We start from the raw sequence: 18,068 nt of genomic DNA, 5'->3' as shown, positions 1-18,068 counted from the left end.
AGTCAGAGACTTCAACCTGGACCTTCTGGCCCAGAGGTAGGGTCAAACCTGCCGTGCCACTGACAGTGGTCACTGGCGAGATGTCGGCAAGCTGTTTTTAACCTGATTGAAAGACGCAATGTGTAACCTATAGTTTGGTCAGGAATATACAAGACTTGTTGGTTGGCAATTGTACCATGTCTCCATCAGGTGCATTTCTGTGAGCTTTCTAAAAAAGCAGGAAGGAGATACCACTGAATTTATCTAAAGCTGTATTTACAATCCTTGGGACCACACAATCGCTAAACTATACATTGTTCAATAAACAATTCACTCTGGAGTTTTAATTTAATTCATTCATGGGATGGGAACATTACACTGGGTTCTAAGTTGGGAAGAGTAGGATTGTCTACAGGAATGTTACCCACAGAGACTATCTATTGCAAACACTGGAAAATTATGTCACCTGGTTAAGAGAATTTGCTTAATCAGATTAAACTTTCATCTTTCAGTCAGCTGTGTCACAGTTTTCCACTTCAGGTCAATGGAGAAAGTGGGAGATATATCTCTATAAGAGACTGATAAAATTGGAAAGTGTTATCAGAGTACCCATACTCTCAAACTTCTTCAGCCTCTCTACATATCTGATTCAAATGACCCTGTAACTTAAAGCTTTTCTTAAAATGATGTCCAGTTTTGAACATAAAGGAATGTACATGCCAGAAATTATCTTTGCAAGTCAGAAAGGAAAAAATACCACCTGGTCAACATTAGGCTGGACACTGAGGCCAGTTCTGGGTTTGGACCTCTGATTGTTGACTGCAAAGTTGTAGGCCATCCTAGTGTTACTCACAATTTGGAGAAGGTGAAAAATTGGCAAGGTCCCATCCAGACCCAACTCCCAGTCCTTCTTCCCTTTCACAACATCAATCCATGTCACTCTGGAGGAACACTTCTCCCTTCTGGTCAGACAAGAATAAACAATGGGGCCTTCGCCGGAATTGCTCAAGACCCAGTGCCAAAAAAGCCAGTGAGGGTGATTCTCATGTCCCTCACTTGTATCTGAAAGTTGCAAAAAAAAAGGTCCCAAAGCTGCTCGATGTCCCTGTTTAACAGAGTTTGTTAGCCTGTCACTCGCTGGAGACAAGAACTGCTTGAAAATGCAGCAAGCAGACTTTAAACATTGATGGGAAAGCCAAGGTCTATTTTCTGAATTTTGTTTTCAGATAAGAAATGGGCAGCCAAAAGGTGAAAAGCATCTTTATGTCTCCTAATACCTCTGAACTAAAAGCACGATGTCCCCATTATCTCGACTGTTGATATAATTAGCCCTGCTGTCCATATTTATATCACGCTCCATCGATTCAACATCCCATCAAAACTAAGCTGCTTTTCCCTCCCCTTGCTCAAGTTCAATCATTCCTAACTCCTAGAACTTCATAGCTAGGTGATTCTTTCACTACAACCCCCAGTCATGTCATAGGAGGTAATAAAGCCTAGATAAATCTCAAAGCCAGTAGCAGAAATGACAACCTTCCCTCAAAATGAACTTCAATCTGTCCAGACCAATGATCTTCCCAGTAGATGTTCCACAGCAACTGGCATTTAATGTCATAACAAAGCCAATAACTGTGGCAAAATGGTGATGATACCAATCATAAAGCGTGCAGTGCCAAACCAGTGAATCAAATGGTTAAAAAAAACACAAATGTATGTGACTTGGAACTCATAGAATGGTAAGAGATTAAGCTAATCATTTTTGGCTAAGGCACCAGGGAATGAGTGTTTTTCATTTCAATTTAAGTATCTGTCGTGGTTGATTCTGCACAAGTTCGGAAGCTGCAGTCTGACCATCGCCACCCTTTCCAATACTCTTGCATTGTCTCCTCTAGACTCCCTTTGTTTCAAGACTCATTTTCCTCTTGGGCTGAGCTCCACTGAATAATGATAAGCATCATTCAGAGTACTTTCAATAAACACAGCAGAGCCTTGGGCTTGATAGAAAACATTAAACATGGTTACGTTTGACAACCTGATGGCACCAAAAGTCTGGGTCAGAACAGTAGATAAGGAAGAATGAACAAATACCGTGTACTTTTAAAAAAATGCGTTCACTCCTGGAATGTGAACATTGTAGATATGGTTAATATTGGTTGCCAATTCCTAATTGTCCTTGAGGTGGCTGTGCTGAGCTGCCTTCTCACACCAATGCAGTCCTGTGAGGGCACCCACAGTGGTGTGAGGAAGTGAGTTCCATAGTTTTGACCCAGCGACAGTAAAGGAATGGTGACACAATTCCAGATCAGGGTGATTTGCAGCTTGGAGGCAAAATTGCAGGCCGTGGTGTTACCATAAATCTGCTGCCCTTGTCTTTCTATAGATGATAGAGGTCACAGGTGCTGTCATAAAGGTGGAGTTCTCCAAATGCTTTTGACACAGTGGCACGTGAAGGAATGTGCACTAATTAAGTCTTCACTGTGCCAAAGGCAATATTGAGAGTTGGCTTGACAAACTGCAGTTTTAACGGGACCGCTTCCAAGAGGAACTCTCAGGTCCTTGCATAGAAATCCAAGCCAACATGTAGGTACAATGAACAATTAGGAAGGCACATGGTATATTAGATTTTAGTGTAAAGGGCTTGGAGTATAAAATTAAAGAAGTCTTGCTACAATTTTACTCTACCTAAGTGAGGCCAGACCTGGGGTACTCCACAGTTTGGACTCCTGACTTAAGGAAGGACATACTTAGCCTAGGCAAGACAAAGATTGGTTCTTAAGATGAACGTACCGTTCAGTGATGAGATTGAGTAGAATGGATCTGGAGTTGCCAAGGTTCAGCACAGTGAGGAACCATAGAACACTGTGCAAGGACAGAAACCAGATGTTGATGGGCTGTCTCTTCTGGATATAGAGTGTAAAAGCAGTAACAGTGGCTGAAGGACCTGAACTTCAGGGAATTTCTATTTGCCAGGATTTGGTGTTGGAGAGACTGTTAGGTCTGAAGGTTGATAAGTCTCCGGGACCTGATGGCCTGCATCCCAGGGTACTGAAGGAGGTGGCTCGGGAAATCGTGGATGCGCTGGTGATTATTTTCCAGAGTTCAATAGAATCGGGGTTGGTTCCTGAGGATTGGAGGGCGGCTAATGTTGTGCCACTTTTTAAGAAGGGTGGGCGGGAGAAAGCAGGAAATTATAGACCAGTTAGTCTGACCTCAGTGGTGGGAAAGATGCTGGAGTCTATTATAAAGGATGAAATTACGGCACATCTGGATAATAGTAACAGGATAGGACAGAGTCAGCATGGATTTATGAAGGGGAAATCATGCTTGACTAATCTTCTTGAATTTTTTGAGGATGTAACTCGGAAGATGGACGAGGGGGATCCAGTGGATGTACTGTACCTGGACTTTCAGAAAGCTTTTGATAAAGTCCCACACAAGAGGTTAGTGAGTAAAATTAGGGCGCACGGGATTGGGGGCAAAGTACTAGATTGGATAGAGAATTGGTTGGCTAATAGGAAACAAAGGGTAGTGATTAACGGCTCCATTTCGAAATGGCAGTGGGGTACCGCAGGGATCCGTGCTGGGACCGCAGCTTTTTACAATATATGTAAATGACATAGAAGATGGTATCAGCAATAACATTAGCAAATTTGCTGATGACACAAAGCTAGGTGGTAGGGTGAAATGTGATGAGGATGTTAGGGGATTACAGGGTGACCTGGACAAGTTAGGTGAGTGGGCAGATGCATGGCAGATGCAGTTTAATGTGGATAAATGTCTGGTTATCCACTTTGGTGGCAAGAACAGGAAGCAGATTACTACCTCAATGGTATCAAATTAGGTAAAGGGGCTGTTCAGAGAGATCTGGGTGTTCTTGTCCACCAGTCAATGAAGGCAAGCATGCAGGTACAGCAGGTCGTGAAGAAGGCTAATAGCATGCTGGCCTTCATAACAAGAGGGATTGAGTATAGAAGCAAAGAGGTGCTTCTGCAGCTGTACAGGGCCCTGGTGAGACCACACCTGGATACTGTGTACAGTTCTGGTCTCCAAATTTGAGGAAAGACATTCTGGCTATTGAGGGAGTGCAGCGTAGGTTCACGAGGTCAATTCCTGGAATGGCAGGATTGCCTTACACGGAAAGACTGAAGCGACTGGGCTTGTATACCCTTGAGTTTAGAAGACTGAGAGGGGATCTGATTGAAACGTATAGGATTATGAAAGGACTGGACACTCTGGCAGGAGGGAACATATTTCCGTTGATGGGGGGAGTGCCAAACCAGAGGACACAACTTAAAAATACGGGGTAGACCATTTAGGACAGAGATGAGGAGAAACTACTTCACCCAGAGAGTGGTGGCTGTGTGGAATGCTCTGCCCCAGAGGGCAGTGGAGGCCCAGTCTCTGGATTCTTTTAAGAAAGAATTGGATAGAGCTCTTAAAGATAGTGGAGTCAAGGGGTATGGAGATAAGGCTGGAACAGGATACTGATTAGGAATGATCAGCCATGATCATATTGAATGGCGGTGCAGGCTCGAAGGGCAGAATGGCCTACTCCTGCATCTATTGTCTATTGTCTACCATACTGTCAGGTTAAGAGTTCAGCCATTTAGGTTTGAGATGAGGAGAAATTCTTCCTTCAGAAGATTGTGCTCTTTGAAACATAGCCTAACGAGGCTCAGCGTGTCGAGTGTGCACAGGGCTGAGATCAGTACGTTTTCGGACTTTGTTCGAATAGATTGGGAAAAGCAGAGCTGAGGGAGAAAATCAGACCTGACTGTAATGAGTGCTCCAGAAGACTAAACGGGCTATAGGTGCAAATCCTGCTCGAGCTCTTATATTCTTCAGATAGTGTTGTGCTGTGAGACAGAACTGGCTGAGAGTGGGAGAGGCTGTGGGGAAATGTGCTTCAGGTCATCAAAACCAAGTTGAGCATCATTAACATTCAAGCATTTAGACTTGTACTAAGATACATGCAGTTAGAATGAGGGGTCAACTGCTCAAATTGAAAACATGGATTAAGCAATGTTATCCTCCTTAGCGAATTGGTAATCTATTGAACAACATCCCAAAACGGCTTGGGAGGACTGACTGCTTACTGCTGCTATGGACCAGAACAAACCTCCTCAAAAACGTATCAGAGAGTACCTAGATCCTAAAGTTTATCTTATTTAAAGGCAAGTGTAAGGTGTTATGTCCCACACGTGATTCGATTGGTCAAACTCCTAGCTTTAAGCAAAATACACTTTAATGACATCACAGCTAAAATACAAACAAAAAAAAAAGTTGGCGTACATATTTCAATCAGACTTCAAGTTAACAAAATAACACAATTAACTACTATTCATCAACTATTCCAATGTGGCAGCATCCCATAAACACAAAGGCAAATTCAGCAAAATGGATTTCCCACACTTGCTATCTCCTCCAATCCAGAAGAAGGAACACTGACAGATTGAATCCCACAGCAGAGAGAGATCTCAAGCTTTCTGCAGCAGCAGTAGAGAGAGTACTGTATCCAGCAATTTCAAGAACCCCAACTTCATCAACTGAAAGCAAGATCTAAAAACCTAACTCCACTCATTCAAACTTTTGTCTAATTTTGTTTTAAAACCTCTGCTTCCCATGGAGCAGACACCTCAGCACCAGGTTTATAACTTACCTGTTGTTGTGGTTCTGTTCGCCGAGCTGGGAATTTGTCTTGCAAACGTTTCGTCCCCTGTCTAGGTGACATCCTCAGTGCTTGGGAGCCTCCTGTGAAGCGCTTCTGTGCTCTTTCTTCCGGCATTTATAGTGGCCTGTCTCTGCCGCTTCCGGTTGTCAGTTTGAGCTGTCCGCTGTAGTGGCCGGTATATTGGGTCCAGGTCGATGTGTTTGTTGATAGAGTCTGTGGATGAGTGCCATGCCTCTAGGAATTCCCTGGCTGTTCTCTGTTTGGCTTGCACTATAATGGTAGTGTTGTCCCAGTCGAATTCATGTTGCTTGTCGTCTGTGTGTGTGGCTACTAAGGATAGCTGGTCGTGTCGTTTCGTGGCTAGTTGGTGGTCGTGTATACGGATCGTTAACTGTCTTCCTGTTTGTCCGATGTAGTGTTTTGTGCAGTCTTTGCATGGGATTTTATACACTACATTAGTTTTGCTCATGTTGGGTATCGGGTCCTTCGTTCTGGTGAGTTGTTGTCTGAGCGTGGATGTTGGTTTGTGTGCTGTTATGAGTCCTAGTGGTCACAGTAGTCTGGCTGTCAGTTCAGAAATGCTCCTGATGTATGGTAGTGTGGCTAGTCCTTTGGGTTGCGGCATGTCCTCGTTCCGTTGTCTCTCCCTTAGGCATCTGTTGATGAAATTGCGAGGGTATCCGTTTTTGGCGAATACTTTGTATAGGTGTTCCTCTTCCTCTTTTTGTAGTTCTCACCAGAACTACAAAAAGAGGAAGAGGAACACCTATACAAAGTATTCGCCAAAAACGGATACCCTCGCAATTTCATCAACAGATGCCTAAGGGAGAGACAACGGAACGAGGACATGCCGCAACCCAAAGGACTAGCCACACTACCATACATCAGGAGCATTTCTGAACTGACAGCCAGACTACTGTGACCACTAGGACTCATAACAGCACACAAACCAACATCCACGCTCAGACAACAACTCACCAGAACGAAGGACCCGATACCCAACATGAGCAAAACTAATGTAGTGTATAAAATCCCATGCAAAGACTGCACAAAACACTACATCGGACAAACAGGAAGACAGTTAACGATCCGTATACACGACCACCAACTAGCCACGAAACGACACGACCAGCTATCCTTAGTAGCCACACACGCAGACGATAAGCAACATGAATTCGACTGGGACAACACTACCATTATAGTGCAAGCCAAACAGAGAACAGCCAGGGAATTCCTAGAGGCATGGCACTCATCCACAGACTCTATCAACAAACACATCGACCTGGACCCAATATACCGGCCACTACAGCGGACAGCTCAAACTGACAACCGGAAGCGGCAGAGACAGGCCACTATAAATGCCGGAAGAAAGAGCACAGAAGCGCTTCACAGGAGGCTCCCAAGCACTGAGGATGTCACCTAGACAGGGGACGAAACGTTTGCAAGACAAATTCCCAGCTCGGCGAACAGAACCACAACAACGAGCACCCGAGCTACAAATCTTCTCCCAAACTTATAACTTACCTTTTACAGAACCAGAACAGAACAACTTCCTTTACCATCACACAACCCTCTGAACTGTGGTTAGATACATCTTTGAAAAGTGAGAAATCATGGCTGAAGAAAAGCAGGATTTTGGTTGGAACCAAAGGTTTTGAGGCCTCCTCAGATTTGCCTGTTCATATATATTTGAGGGTTTGGAGCAGGATGTGGACAAAGGAGGTCTCTATCTTTCTATTGTCAATCCCCAGAGAAGTGAGAATATAAAAGGACCTGATGGTTTTTAAAAGGAGGTATAAATATGTAAAAGATCCTGGGGGACTTGAAGAAAAAGCAGAGTTTGCTTAGCATTGTGGCTAACTCTCATTTCTCCCAATATCACCAACACTGACTATTCATCTGTGAACAAACATTGATCAGTGATATTAATTCAGCATGAATTCAATGGCTACAAAGCAACTTTGAGAAACTCTGAAGCTGCGTGGGGCTTTCATCTCCAGGCTCTGTAATATAGTTCAGATTTTGGGTCTTTCCAAGTTACATGTGGTTGCCAAAATGCTGACTGATCACCTTTGTATCAAATGTCATTTTTGGATTTGGAGGTGGGTTTTTGCAAGCCAGATTATCTTCCTGCCACTAACCCTCTTTGTTTGTCTGGGCTGGGCACTGCATCGGGTACATGCTGGCTTGCCTAGACCAGTGGCCGGGTTCATTCACAGCAGTGAGTTTCACAGAACAAACAAAAGCAATGATAATAAGACTTCAATGCTGTGTTTACCTTTAATTACCGTAAGCACAGTCTGAGGTTGGTCCAAAGAAATTGCCAATCCCAAAGCCTTCACATATTTCTTCTCGTGCATTAAATTAGATAATTCTTGGTGCCTTAAAATAGAAAAAAAGATCAACTTTACTGATATAATTGCAAGTGTAATTGTTTTAGCCTAGTCAATGTTGACTAAAACATTTAAAACCAGAAATGTATATGGCATTTTCATGTTGAAAAGGTTGTCCTTTGTGATGGCTCAAACAAATGTCATCAATTTTAAACAGTTACAAAAGTACAAAACCATCAACAACTTAACACCCAGGTCCCAAAGTCTTCCTCTAGTTCCTACTCCTTGCTGCCCTATCAATGAAATCAAAAGGTCTCTATTTCTTCAATAATTTGAAGAAAACCTACAATTCCTCATCACTAATGAATGAATGAGCAAGCAAATTTTTGAAAAGCGTTAAATTAAGACCTCACAGGTTTAATCCTGTTTTGCATTCTGATCAAAATACAATGGCAGGCAACTGATAATATCATTTTCATAATGTCACGATGAATGTCAAATAAGTCAATGATTGGCTTAACTATGACCAAAGTATTTCTTCTGCATGACTTAATTCCACCCAGAAAAACAGGATAAATAAAAACTGTGGTGCCTCCCTTGTCAAACAATATCAAAACAAGACCAGGAGAAGTGTATTCTAAACTAAAACAATACAACGGATGACACAATCTATGCAATGTTAAGCAATGAGTTCAAATCATCGTGCAATCTTTACAATGCCTGAACCACCAATGTAATGTGGATCAATATGCAATCTCATGTATAAATCACTGTCAGCGCTTCTGTAGAAAGCACTACAATTAGCGCTAATATTCGTAACTTAGGGAAGGCAAAATTTTCGTTCCTGTCCCTCATTATTATTCTGTGATGTCTTTGTCATAAGATGTACTGATGAAGCTGTTAGGAATTACTGGGACAGACTCATGGTGAGTAACCTGCCAACAGTCTCTGCCTAGGCTAACACTTCAAACCTATAAGTGGCTGCCATTTGAAATGATATATTGAGCTCATACACTAACAATCAGAATCTCTCACAGAAGAAAGGGCACGACAAAAGAAAAACTAGAAACAAAAGCAGAAATGGCTGGAAAGGCTCAGCAGTTTTGGCAGCATCTGTGCAGAGAAAGCAGAGTTAACATTTTGGGTCCACTGACCCTTCTTCAGGACTGATGGTAGCCAGGAGAAAGTTCGTTTTTCTGTAGAAGATGTGGTGCAGGGAGGGGTAAAGAGTAAGCAATAGGTAGGGATGGAGCCCAAAGAGAGAGAAGAACAATTGGATAGACAAAGGATAACGATCAGTCGAGGAGAATGGGAATGGCCACTAATGGAGACTATTAGTGGCTAATAGTGGGTTGTGTATATTAGCAGACCATGTGATAACACGGCCTGGTGTGTGGGGTAAGGAAATGGGAGAAGGTGCCTCAGGCCTTAAAACTGTTGAACTCAGTATTGAGCCCAGAAGTCTGTAGAGTTCCCAGGTGGAAAATGAGGTGCTGTCCTTCCAGCTTATACTGAGCTTTGCCGGAGCACTGCAGCAAGCCTGAGACAGAGATATCAGTCAGGAAACGGGGTGTGTTGAAGTGGCAGGCAACTGGAAGCTCAGGTTTTTTTTTGTGCACAGAACATAGATGTTCCGTGAAGCAGTCCACCCAGGCTATACTTTACTTCCCCAATGTTTAGGAGACCACTTTTGTGAGCAGTGAATGCAGTAGATTAGATTGAAGGAAGAGCAGGCAAAGGCTGCTTCTCCTGGAGGGTGTGCTTGGGCCTTTGGATCTGAGGAGGGAGGAAGTAAACAGGCTGGGAATACACCTTCTACATGGAAGCTGCCGTGAGGCTGTGGGGAGTGGACTAAGGTGTCCCAGAGGGAACAGCTCTTGCGGAAAGCTGACAAGAGAAAGAAGGGGAATGTGAGTCTGGTGGTAGCATCTCGCTGGAGTTGGCAGAAATGGGGTTTAATGATCACATGGATGTGGATGCTATAGGAGGATAAAGGGGGTGGTCCTATCACTGTTGCGGGAGGGAAGAGAGAGGATGAGTGCTGAAGTGTGGGAGATGGGTCAGACCCACGCGAGGGTCCTGTCAACTACAGTGATCGGAACAGATGCGACGGAGATGGAGGAACTGGGAAAATGGAATAGAGTCTTTACAGGAAGGAGGGCATGAGGACGTATAGTCAAGATAACCGTGGGAGTCGGTTGGGTTATTGTGGATTTTGGTGGCCAGCTTAACCACAAAAATGGAAACGGAGATGTTGAGGAAGCAAAGGGAGGAGTCGGAGATGGACCAGATGAAGGTGAGAGTGGGATGGAAATTGGAAGCAAAATTGATAAACTTTTCCAATTCTGGAATGAGAGGTGGAGGCAGCACCAATGATATCACTGATATACCGGAGAAAGAGCTGCAGGTCAGGGGTGGAATAGGACCAGAACAAGGAACGCTCACATAACCCACAAAGAGACAGGCATAACTGGGGCGCATGCAGGTCCCCGTGGCCAGCCCTGTGACCTGAAGAAAGTGGGAGGAGTTAAAAGAAGTTGTTCCGGGTGACTATCAGCTTGGAGGCAGGAGGAGGACGGGAAGCACCAGATGACATGAGGTTAGTGACCATAGTGGACACAATGTCCTGATGGTCCATAGTGGGGTCATAGTCAAGGGGGCGATAGGAGGAGGTATCTGAGAGCTGGCACTCTCTCTCTCCAATGTAGAGGCCACTACAGTTGTTCTTTCAGTTTTAATTCGGCGTAAACTAGACTGTCATTAATGATAAACAACAATCACTCAATTTATTAATGGTTGCCCTGAACACAACTACAAGAAAATACAATTACCTGTTTAAATGGCTGATTCCTATACACTAGATACCAGCCCAGCTACGCTGAGCTACAAAGATTGAGGGATTTATCAAGGCAGTTCATGGATTCACTCAGGAAACTGCGGATATTCAATTTAAAAGTTGCTTTATAAAAATGAAAAGGGTTATTTTAGAATGTGACACCTGGTGGCCTTAATATAATTTGTTGGTAATTTTAATCTTCTTGGAAAAGAATGCAAGAAAATGTGCTTTGAAGAACTGCATTTTAAAGTAAATTAAAGACACCTTATCTTCTCGAGTGAGAACTAAGTACTACTCGGATGTTTCACTCAGTTTTATCCTCAAGCCAAGCTGGTTCCTAAATAAGGAGAGAGTGAAGACTGCAGACGCTGGAGAGTTGATAAAATGTGGCGCTGGGAAAGCGCAGCAGGTCAGGCAGCACCCGAGGGCTCAGACCTGTACAGTTTGACACATGGTGCACAGTAAAAACTGTTACCTCATCAAGTCAGACTACATTTTTAAAAAAAACTCACTTCAAAATCTGGTCTTCCTGTTTGGCCTGCTCTTCAGCAAGCTCTATCTCTGTCACATCCTAAAACACAGAGAAGAACATTTTATTAGGACGGACAATTCTTTTCCAATAATTTGAAAGCAAAGAACCAGATGCATTTCATCTTTGCTGCCCCTTTTACCATCCTACAATTAAAACGTAACTTGACTGAGATGAAAAGTTTTGAGAGAGGTAGGGACAGCATCTATCATTTCAAAAGTCTGTGTGATGTTCCAAGATGTTCAAAGGGGAGAACTTGTAAGTACGTTTTTTTGTGAACTATAATGTTGCAGTGAGTTGCAATGCTTTCCATTCCATTCCAGTGCAGATTAGCTTTGTGCATATTAAAGCTCATTCCCTTTTCATAGAATCCCTAGAGTGAGGCAAGGCCATTCAGCCTATTGAGTCCATACCAACCCTCCAAAGAGCATCCCACCCAGACCCACCCCATCCCTGTAATCCTGCATTTCCCTTGGCTAATCCATGTAGCCTACACATCCCTGGACACTGAGCAATTTAGCTCAGCCAATCCACCTAACCTGCACATTTTTGACTGTGGGAGGAAACCAGAGCACCCAGAGGAATCCCACACAGACATGGCGAGAATGTGTAAACTCCACACAGACAGTGGCTCGAGGGTGGAATTGAACTTGGATCCCTGATGCTGCGAGGCAGCTGTACTAACCACTCAGCTCCCATGCCGCCCCATTTTAGCATTGGTCACGAGTCTCTCAGTGGGACTGCTGATTCACTGCCAATTCATGTTAAATTTGGCTCAATTCAGCTGCAGTTCCAAACTAGATTTACACAGTCCAATAAGTATATCATCAGGTGTTTGCCCACGTAACCATGGTCAGAGTCAAGGAAGATCCATGAGGTAAAAGGCAGACATAATGTGCAATTAAGAAATTGCACCTGATTATCAATCAGAAGCACAGAGTTTTCTCCTCAAGGGTTTCACTGAGGTGAGTAGCACTGGCAACTGGGATTCCTTTGCTCCTTGGCCAAGTGTATAATCGCAAAGATTAAGTGATATTAGAAAAATAGAAAACCTGTAGGGTTGTTGAAAACACAGCTTCTGACAAGACGCACTTGCTGTTTATGAGACATCAGCGATTTCATGCATCGTACCTTCCAGATAATTATACACGAGTCTGCTGCTCCAGAGACGACCATATCATCTTTCTTATTACAGTGGAGACCCCACACCTTATTCTCGTGGGCGTCTAATGTTTTAACACATTCATTAGTTTTGATGGTCCACAGTTTCAGCAAGCCATCAGATGCGCTGCAAATAATAGAAACACAAGAAAATGCTGTAAGTTTATTTACATCAAAGTTATTTTTTTCTCAACTTTGATGCGATATCAACCATAAGATTTATTGCAACAAGTGGGTTCAGATGTTTCCAAGGGATGTTCTGCCAAAAGGCTGTCTCCTTCTCTGACTGAAGTAAAGTGCAGTCAGTGCAAACTACCTGCCAGAGTTCAGGGTGACACAGAACAAGGCAGGAAACGCTTACCAAAAGGTGGAGAGAGGAGAGTGAGTGGAGTTGAGAACACAGGAACAGGAGAAGACCATTCAACCCATCAGATCTGCTCCTCCATCTAACATGGAGTCATAGAGACATACAGGACAGAATCAGACCCCTCCGTCCAACTCGTCCACGCCGACCAGATATCTGAACCTCATCTAGTCCCACATCCCTCTAAACCCTTCCTATTCATATACCCATCCAGACACCTTCTAAATGCTGTAATTGTACCAGTCTCCAACACTTCCTCTGGTAGCTCATTCCATACACGCACCACCCTCTGTGAGAAGAAGATGCCCCTTATGTCCCGTTTGAATCTTTCCCTCTCATCTTAAACCTGTGCCTTCTAGTTCTGGACTTCTCCATCCCAGGGAAAAGGCCTTGCCTATTTAGCCCATCCTATCTATGTCCCTCATGATTCTATAAACCTCTATAAGATCACCCCTCAGTCTCCGGTGCACCAGGGAAAACAGCCCCAGCCTATTCAGCCTCTCCCTGTAGCCTAAATCCTCCAACCCTGGTAACATCTTTGTAAATCTTTTCTGAACCCTTTCAAGTTTCACAACATCCTGCAGATAGGAAGGAGACCAGAAATGCATGCAAAATTCCAAAAGAAGCCTAACCAATGTCCTGTACAGTTGCAACATGACCTCCCAACTCCTGTACTCAATACTCTGACCAATAAAGGAAAGCAAACCAAATGCCTTTTTCGCTAGCCTATCTACCTGCGACTCTACTTTCAAGGAGCTATGAACCTGCACTCCAAGGTCTCTTTGTTCAGCAACATTCCCTAGGACCTTACCATTAAGTGTATAAGTCCTACTCCGATTTGTTTTTCCAAAATGTAGCACCTCACATTTATCTAAACTCTGTCTGCCACTCCACAACCCATTGGCCCATCTGATCAAGATCCCATTGCACTCTGAGGTAACCTTCTTCGCTGTCCACTACACCTCCAATTTTGGAGTTGTCTGCAAACTTACTAACTATACCTCGTATGTCATGTCATGACATGTCACAGAATCCCTACTGCGTGGAAACAGGCCCCTTTAGCCCAACAAGTCCACACTGACCCTCCAAAGAGTAACCCACCCAAACGCATTCCCCTACCCTATTACTCGATATATTTACCACTGACTAATGCACCAAACCTACACATCCCGAAACACTATGGGTAATTTAGCATGGCCAATTTACCTAACCTGCACATCTTTGGACTGTGGGGGGAAACCGGAGCACCCGGAGGAAACCCACGCAGGCACAGGGAGAATGTGCAAACTCCACACAGACAGTCGCCCGAAGCTGGAACTGAACCCAGCTCACTGGTGCTGTGAGGTAGCCATGCTAACCACTGAGCCACCATGCCGCCCTCAGATGTTCACATCCAAATCATATATATGTATGACGAAAGGTAGTGGACACATGCACCGATCCTTGTGGCACACCACTGGTCACAGGCCTCCAGTCTGAAAAACAACCCTTCACCACCACCTTCTATCTTCTAGCTTTGAGCCAGTTCTGTATCCAAATGGCTAGTTCTCCCTGTATTCCGTGAGATCTAACCTTGCTAATCAGTTGACCAAGAGGAACCTTGTCGAATGCCTTACTGAAGTCCATATAGATCACATCTACCACTCTACCCTCATCAATCCTCTTCGTTACTTCTTCAAAAAACACAATCAAGTTTGTGAGACATGATTTCCCAAAGCCATGTTGACTATCCCTAATCAGTCCTTACCTTTCCAAATACGTGTACATCCTGCCCCTCAGGATTCCCTCCAACAACAATATTTAAAAAGGTTTCCTGTCTCTGTTGATAAGCTGACTTCATTCTGAACATACTGATCTCTAACATAAAACATTAAGCAAGGCAAATATCCACAGATAATTTGGACACTTTTACACTTCAATTCGCCATAAGACCTGGTAATAAAATACAGGAAATGAAACGGTTACTGTCAACTACCCTGTCAACCACGATGGGAGGGGCATCTTCTGTTATGGAGAAAGAGAGCTGCCTCGGAAGCCAGTGTGAAGGGTCAAGTCAGCAGGACAGTTGGAAGAGAGACAGAGGAGGAAAGGGATGCATGCAAGTGCAGGAGAGTAATACCTGCCCTTTTACTTCCTGACAATCCAAGATCCCCAAGCACTCTTTCTCAATGAAACACCAACGTATGCCTATTTCCGTAAATTTAGGTTTGCATACTTGCAACTCACACAGCGGTCTGCTCTATTTTGGGGAGATCAAATGGAGATGAGATAGTTGGTTGCAAAACATCCCTGATCAGTCATAATGCATGGCTCTGACCAAGTAGGCACTGGAGATTTCAATCCCTTATCTTTCTCCGATGCTGGCTTCTCCGTCCTCAGTTCCAATGAAACTCAAGGAACACTTCCCATCTTCCAAATACACATTTTGCTGCCTTCAGGACCCATCATGGAGCTCAACGATTTCAGAGCACAAATGTTGCCAGACCTGCTGAGCTTTTCCAGCAGCTTCTGCATTTAGCTCAAAGTGATACCAGATTTAAGGGTTTAAACTATGAAGTCAGATTCTGTAAAAATGGCTCATGTACCTTGAGTTGCAAAGACTGAGTGGGGATCTAATTCATGTTAAATAGATTAAGGAATTCATTAGGGAAGATGCAGGGAAACAAACTCCTCTGGTTAGCATTAGGTTGTTCAAAATCTAAAACAGGAAGTCCTTTCTCTCCGAAGATTCATAGAATCCTTACAGCGCAGAAGCAGGTCATTTGGCTCATGGGTCCACACCAACCCTCCGAAGATCCAACCCATCCTATTCCCATAAACCTGCATTCCCATGGTTAATCTACCTAGTTTACGCATCCCTGGACACTGTGGGGCAATTTAGTATGGCCAATCCACCTAACCTGCACATCTTTAGGACTGTGGGGGGGGGAAATCCCATGCAGACATGGGGAGAATGTGCAAACTCTACAGACAGTCACAGGGGCTGGAATCGATCCTGAGCCCCTGGCGCCATGAGGTAGCAGTGCTAACCACCGAGCCACCATGCCACCCAGAAGACTTTTGAAAATCTGGCACTATGATTGAAAGTGGTGTATGTTGGGTAAACTGAAACATTGAGAACTGAAAAGGATACATCCTTGTTAGGAAAGGCTGTCAATGCATATAGAATAAAGGTAGCTGAATGATTAGTAACAGATCAACAATGGTCTTACCAAACTTTGGGGCAGGCTGAAGGTTGTGGGGTGTTTTGGAATGGAATGTTGTGCAACATCTATTTTTAATCTGTCAACAATTAATAAAACTTCATTTTACCTTGTCAACAGCTGAGTTCCACGACTCACAAAAATTGTTTTCAGTACAGAAGCATCATGGCCTTCAAACGTCTGAGAATACAAAGGGTTACGAAATGAGAAGTACACTATATAGTCAACAGTACCATTACTCATAAAAGGGTAGCTGAAATGAAAACACCTCATTAATAATTATCTTGAACTCAGTCAGCAGGTGACGAGAATTCGCTCAAGGGCTCATGAACCAATAAACAGACTGGCAGCATAGTGGAACATAAAACACTGTCAATGAATTCCTACCAAGTTAAGCAGGTAAATGAACAATCAACACAAGTCACCACAGGCATCCTAGTAATTTCGTGAGCACACTCTGCCATCACACTCTGATCCTTTGAAATGTGCTTCAAACGAGTCTTCTACTGCCATTCCTCCAGTGAGCTGTTACATACAGTGCAGCATTAATAGCATCGCAAATTTATAATATTGGAATAAACTGCCTGCTTATTACTAAGCACTGCTGGAGTACTGGCAGTGACATCTTCAGGATTGAGTTAATTGATTATCTAGTAATCAGATCATCATTCTTCATAACGAAGGGACACAGACACGTTTCCCAAATGTTTCCACACAAGATAACCCCACCAGCCCAGGGATTAATCTGGTGAATCTCAACTGAACTTTCCCTATGGCAGGTTGTACACAATACTCTAGGTGAGATCTCACAAAGGCGCTACACAACTGTGGTAAGATATCTTCACTGCTGTACTCAAATCCCCTTGAAATCAATGCCAACACATCATTTGCCTTCCTAATGACTTCCAGTGCCTGCATCTTAGCTTTGAGGGACTAGTACATCCAGATTCCTCAGACAACCTGCACTTTCAAACCTCTCTTCATTTAAGAAGTAATTTGTCTTTTCTACTAAAGTGAATAACCTCATATATATTCACAATAAATTTTATCCACTATGTTCTAACCTATTCATGAGGCCCATCGGAATCCTCTTGATGCCTCTGTGCATCCACCTCTCAAATTATTCTTTTTACCAACCAGCTTGATGCCAGCTGGAAATATTATGACTGATGGCCACATGCAAACCTTTTCTTGTGATTGTGAGTATTTGTGGATGTAGCATTCCCCCTTTGCAGTCCAGCCTCGCACCCTGAGATGGTCCATTTATTCCTACTCAGTCTTGAGGGGAGGTTGTGGAGCATTAATAGTGGATGAGTAACTCAGACTCTTAGGTTAACTTTCTGGGAACATGAGCTTGAATCCCATCAGAATATAGAATACAAAGCTAGCCCAGTGATGGCCATGCAACCTTTGTCAATTGTCATAAAACCCATCAGGTTCACTAATGCCCTTTAGAGAAGGGAAATCTGCCATCCTTACAGGTAACTGCAGATACAGCAATGTGGTCGACTCTTAACTACCCTCTGGGTAATAAATGCCAGCCTCCCCAGCGATGCCCACGAACATGAACAAATCCCATGAACAAATAAAACAATGGTGCACTAATTCTCAATCCACACTAGTAAATTCCAAGCTATCTAAATTGATTTACCAGCCTCCTTTATCAAAAGCCTTCTGAGAATTCAGATACAATGTGCTATATGCGACATCCAAAAACATGGGGGAACTTGGAAACATGGAGGCATTAAGCAAAGGCACCAAAGATCTCCCTACCAGGAATGGGACCTAAACATTTCGTAAAGTATTTTGCCCTGGATAAATACTTTTTAAAAAAGGGCTAAACAGTATTTTAAAGATGCAAATCGGGCACAAACATAGTTTCTGAAATGAGCAAGGGGATTAGGGTCAGGGCTGGTAGGTCTAGTAGCCAACCAGGGTCGGGGCATTCTGAATTCAAAAGGGCTAAGCTGTGACTGATAGGAATTCGAGGTC

The 18,068-nt window shown here is 43.6% G+C and overlaps 1 protein-coding gene across 1 annotated transcript in view; it reads right to left on the bottom strand.

Moving 5' to 3' along the window:
* LOC140464393 (transducin beta-like protein 3) overlaps positions 1 to 18,068 on the bottom strand; it is a 65,787-nt gene that overhangs the window by 13,947 nt on the left and 33,772 nt on the right. The window contains exons 16-19 of the mRNA XM_072559387.1: positions 16,186 to 16,256; positions 12,480 to 12,636; positions 11,332 to 11,390; positions 7,929 to 8,032 (exon numbers count right to left, since the gene is read on the bottom strand). Coding sequence (XP_072415488.1) covers positions 7,929 to 8,032; positions 11,332 to 11,390; positions 12,480 to 12,636; positions 16,186 to 16,256 — 391 coding nt within the window. The remainder of the gene's footprint in view (positions 1 to 7,928; positions 8,033 to 11,331; positions 11,391 to 12,479; positions 12,637 to 16,185; positions 16,257 to 18,068) is intronic.

Source organism: Chiloscyllium punctatum, chromosome 40 (assembly GCF_047496795.1).
Source record: "Chiloscyllium punctatum isolate Juve2018m chromosome 40, sChiPun1.3, whole genome shotgun sequence".
NCBI classification, from domain to species: Eukaryota; Metazoa; Chordata; class Chondrichthyes; order Orectolobiformes; family Hemiscylliidae; genus Chiloscyllium; species Chiloscyllium punctatum.
The sequence above is the reverse complement of the archived record's forward strand: the minus strand, read 5'-3'. Positions and strand labels throughout refer to the sequence as shown.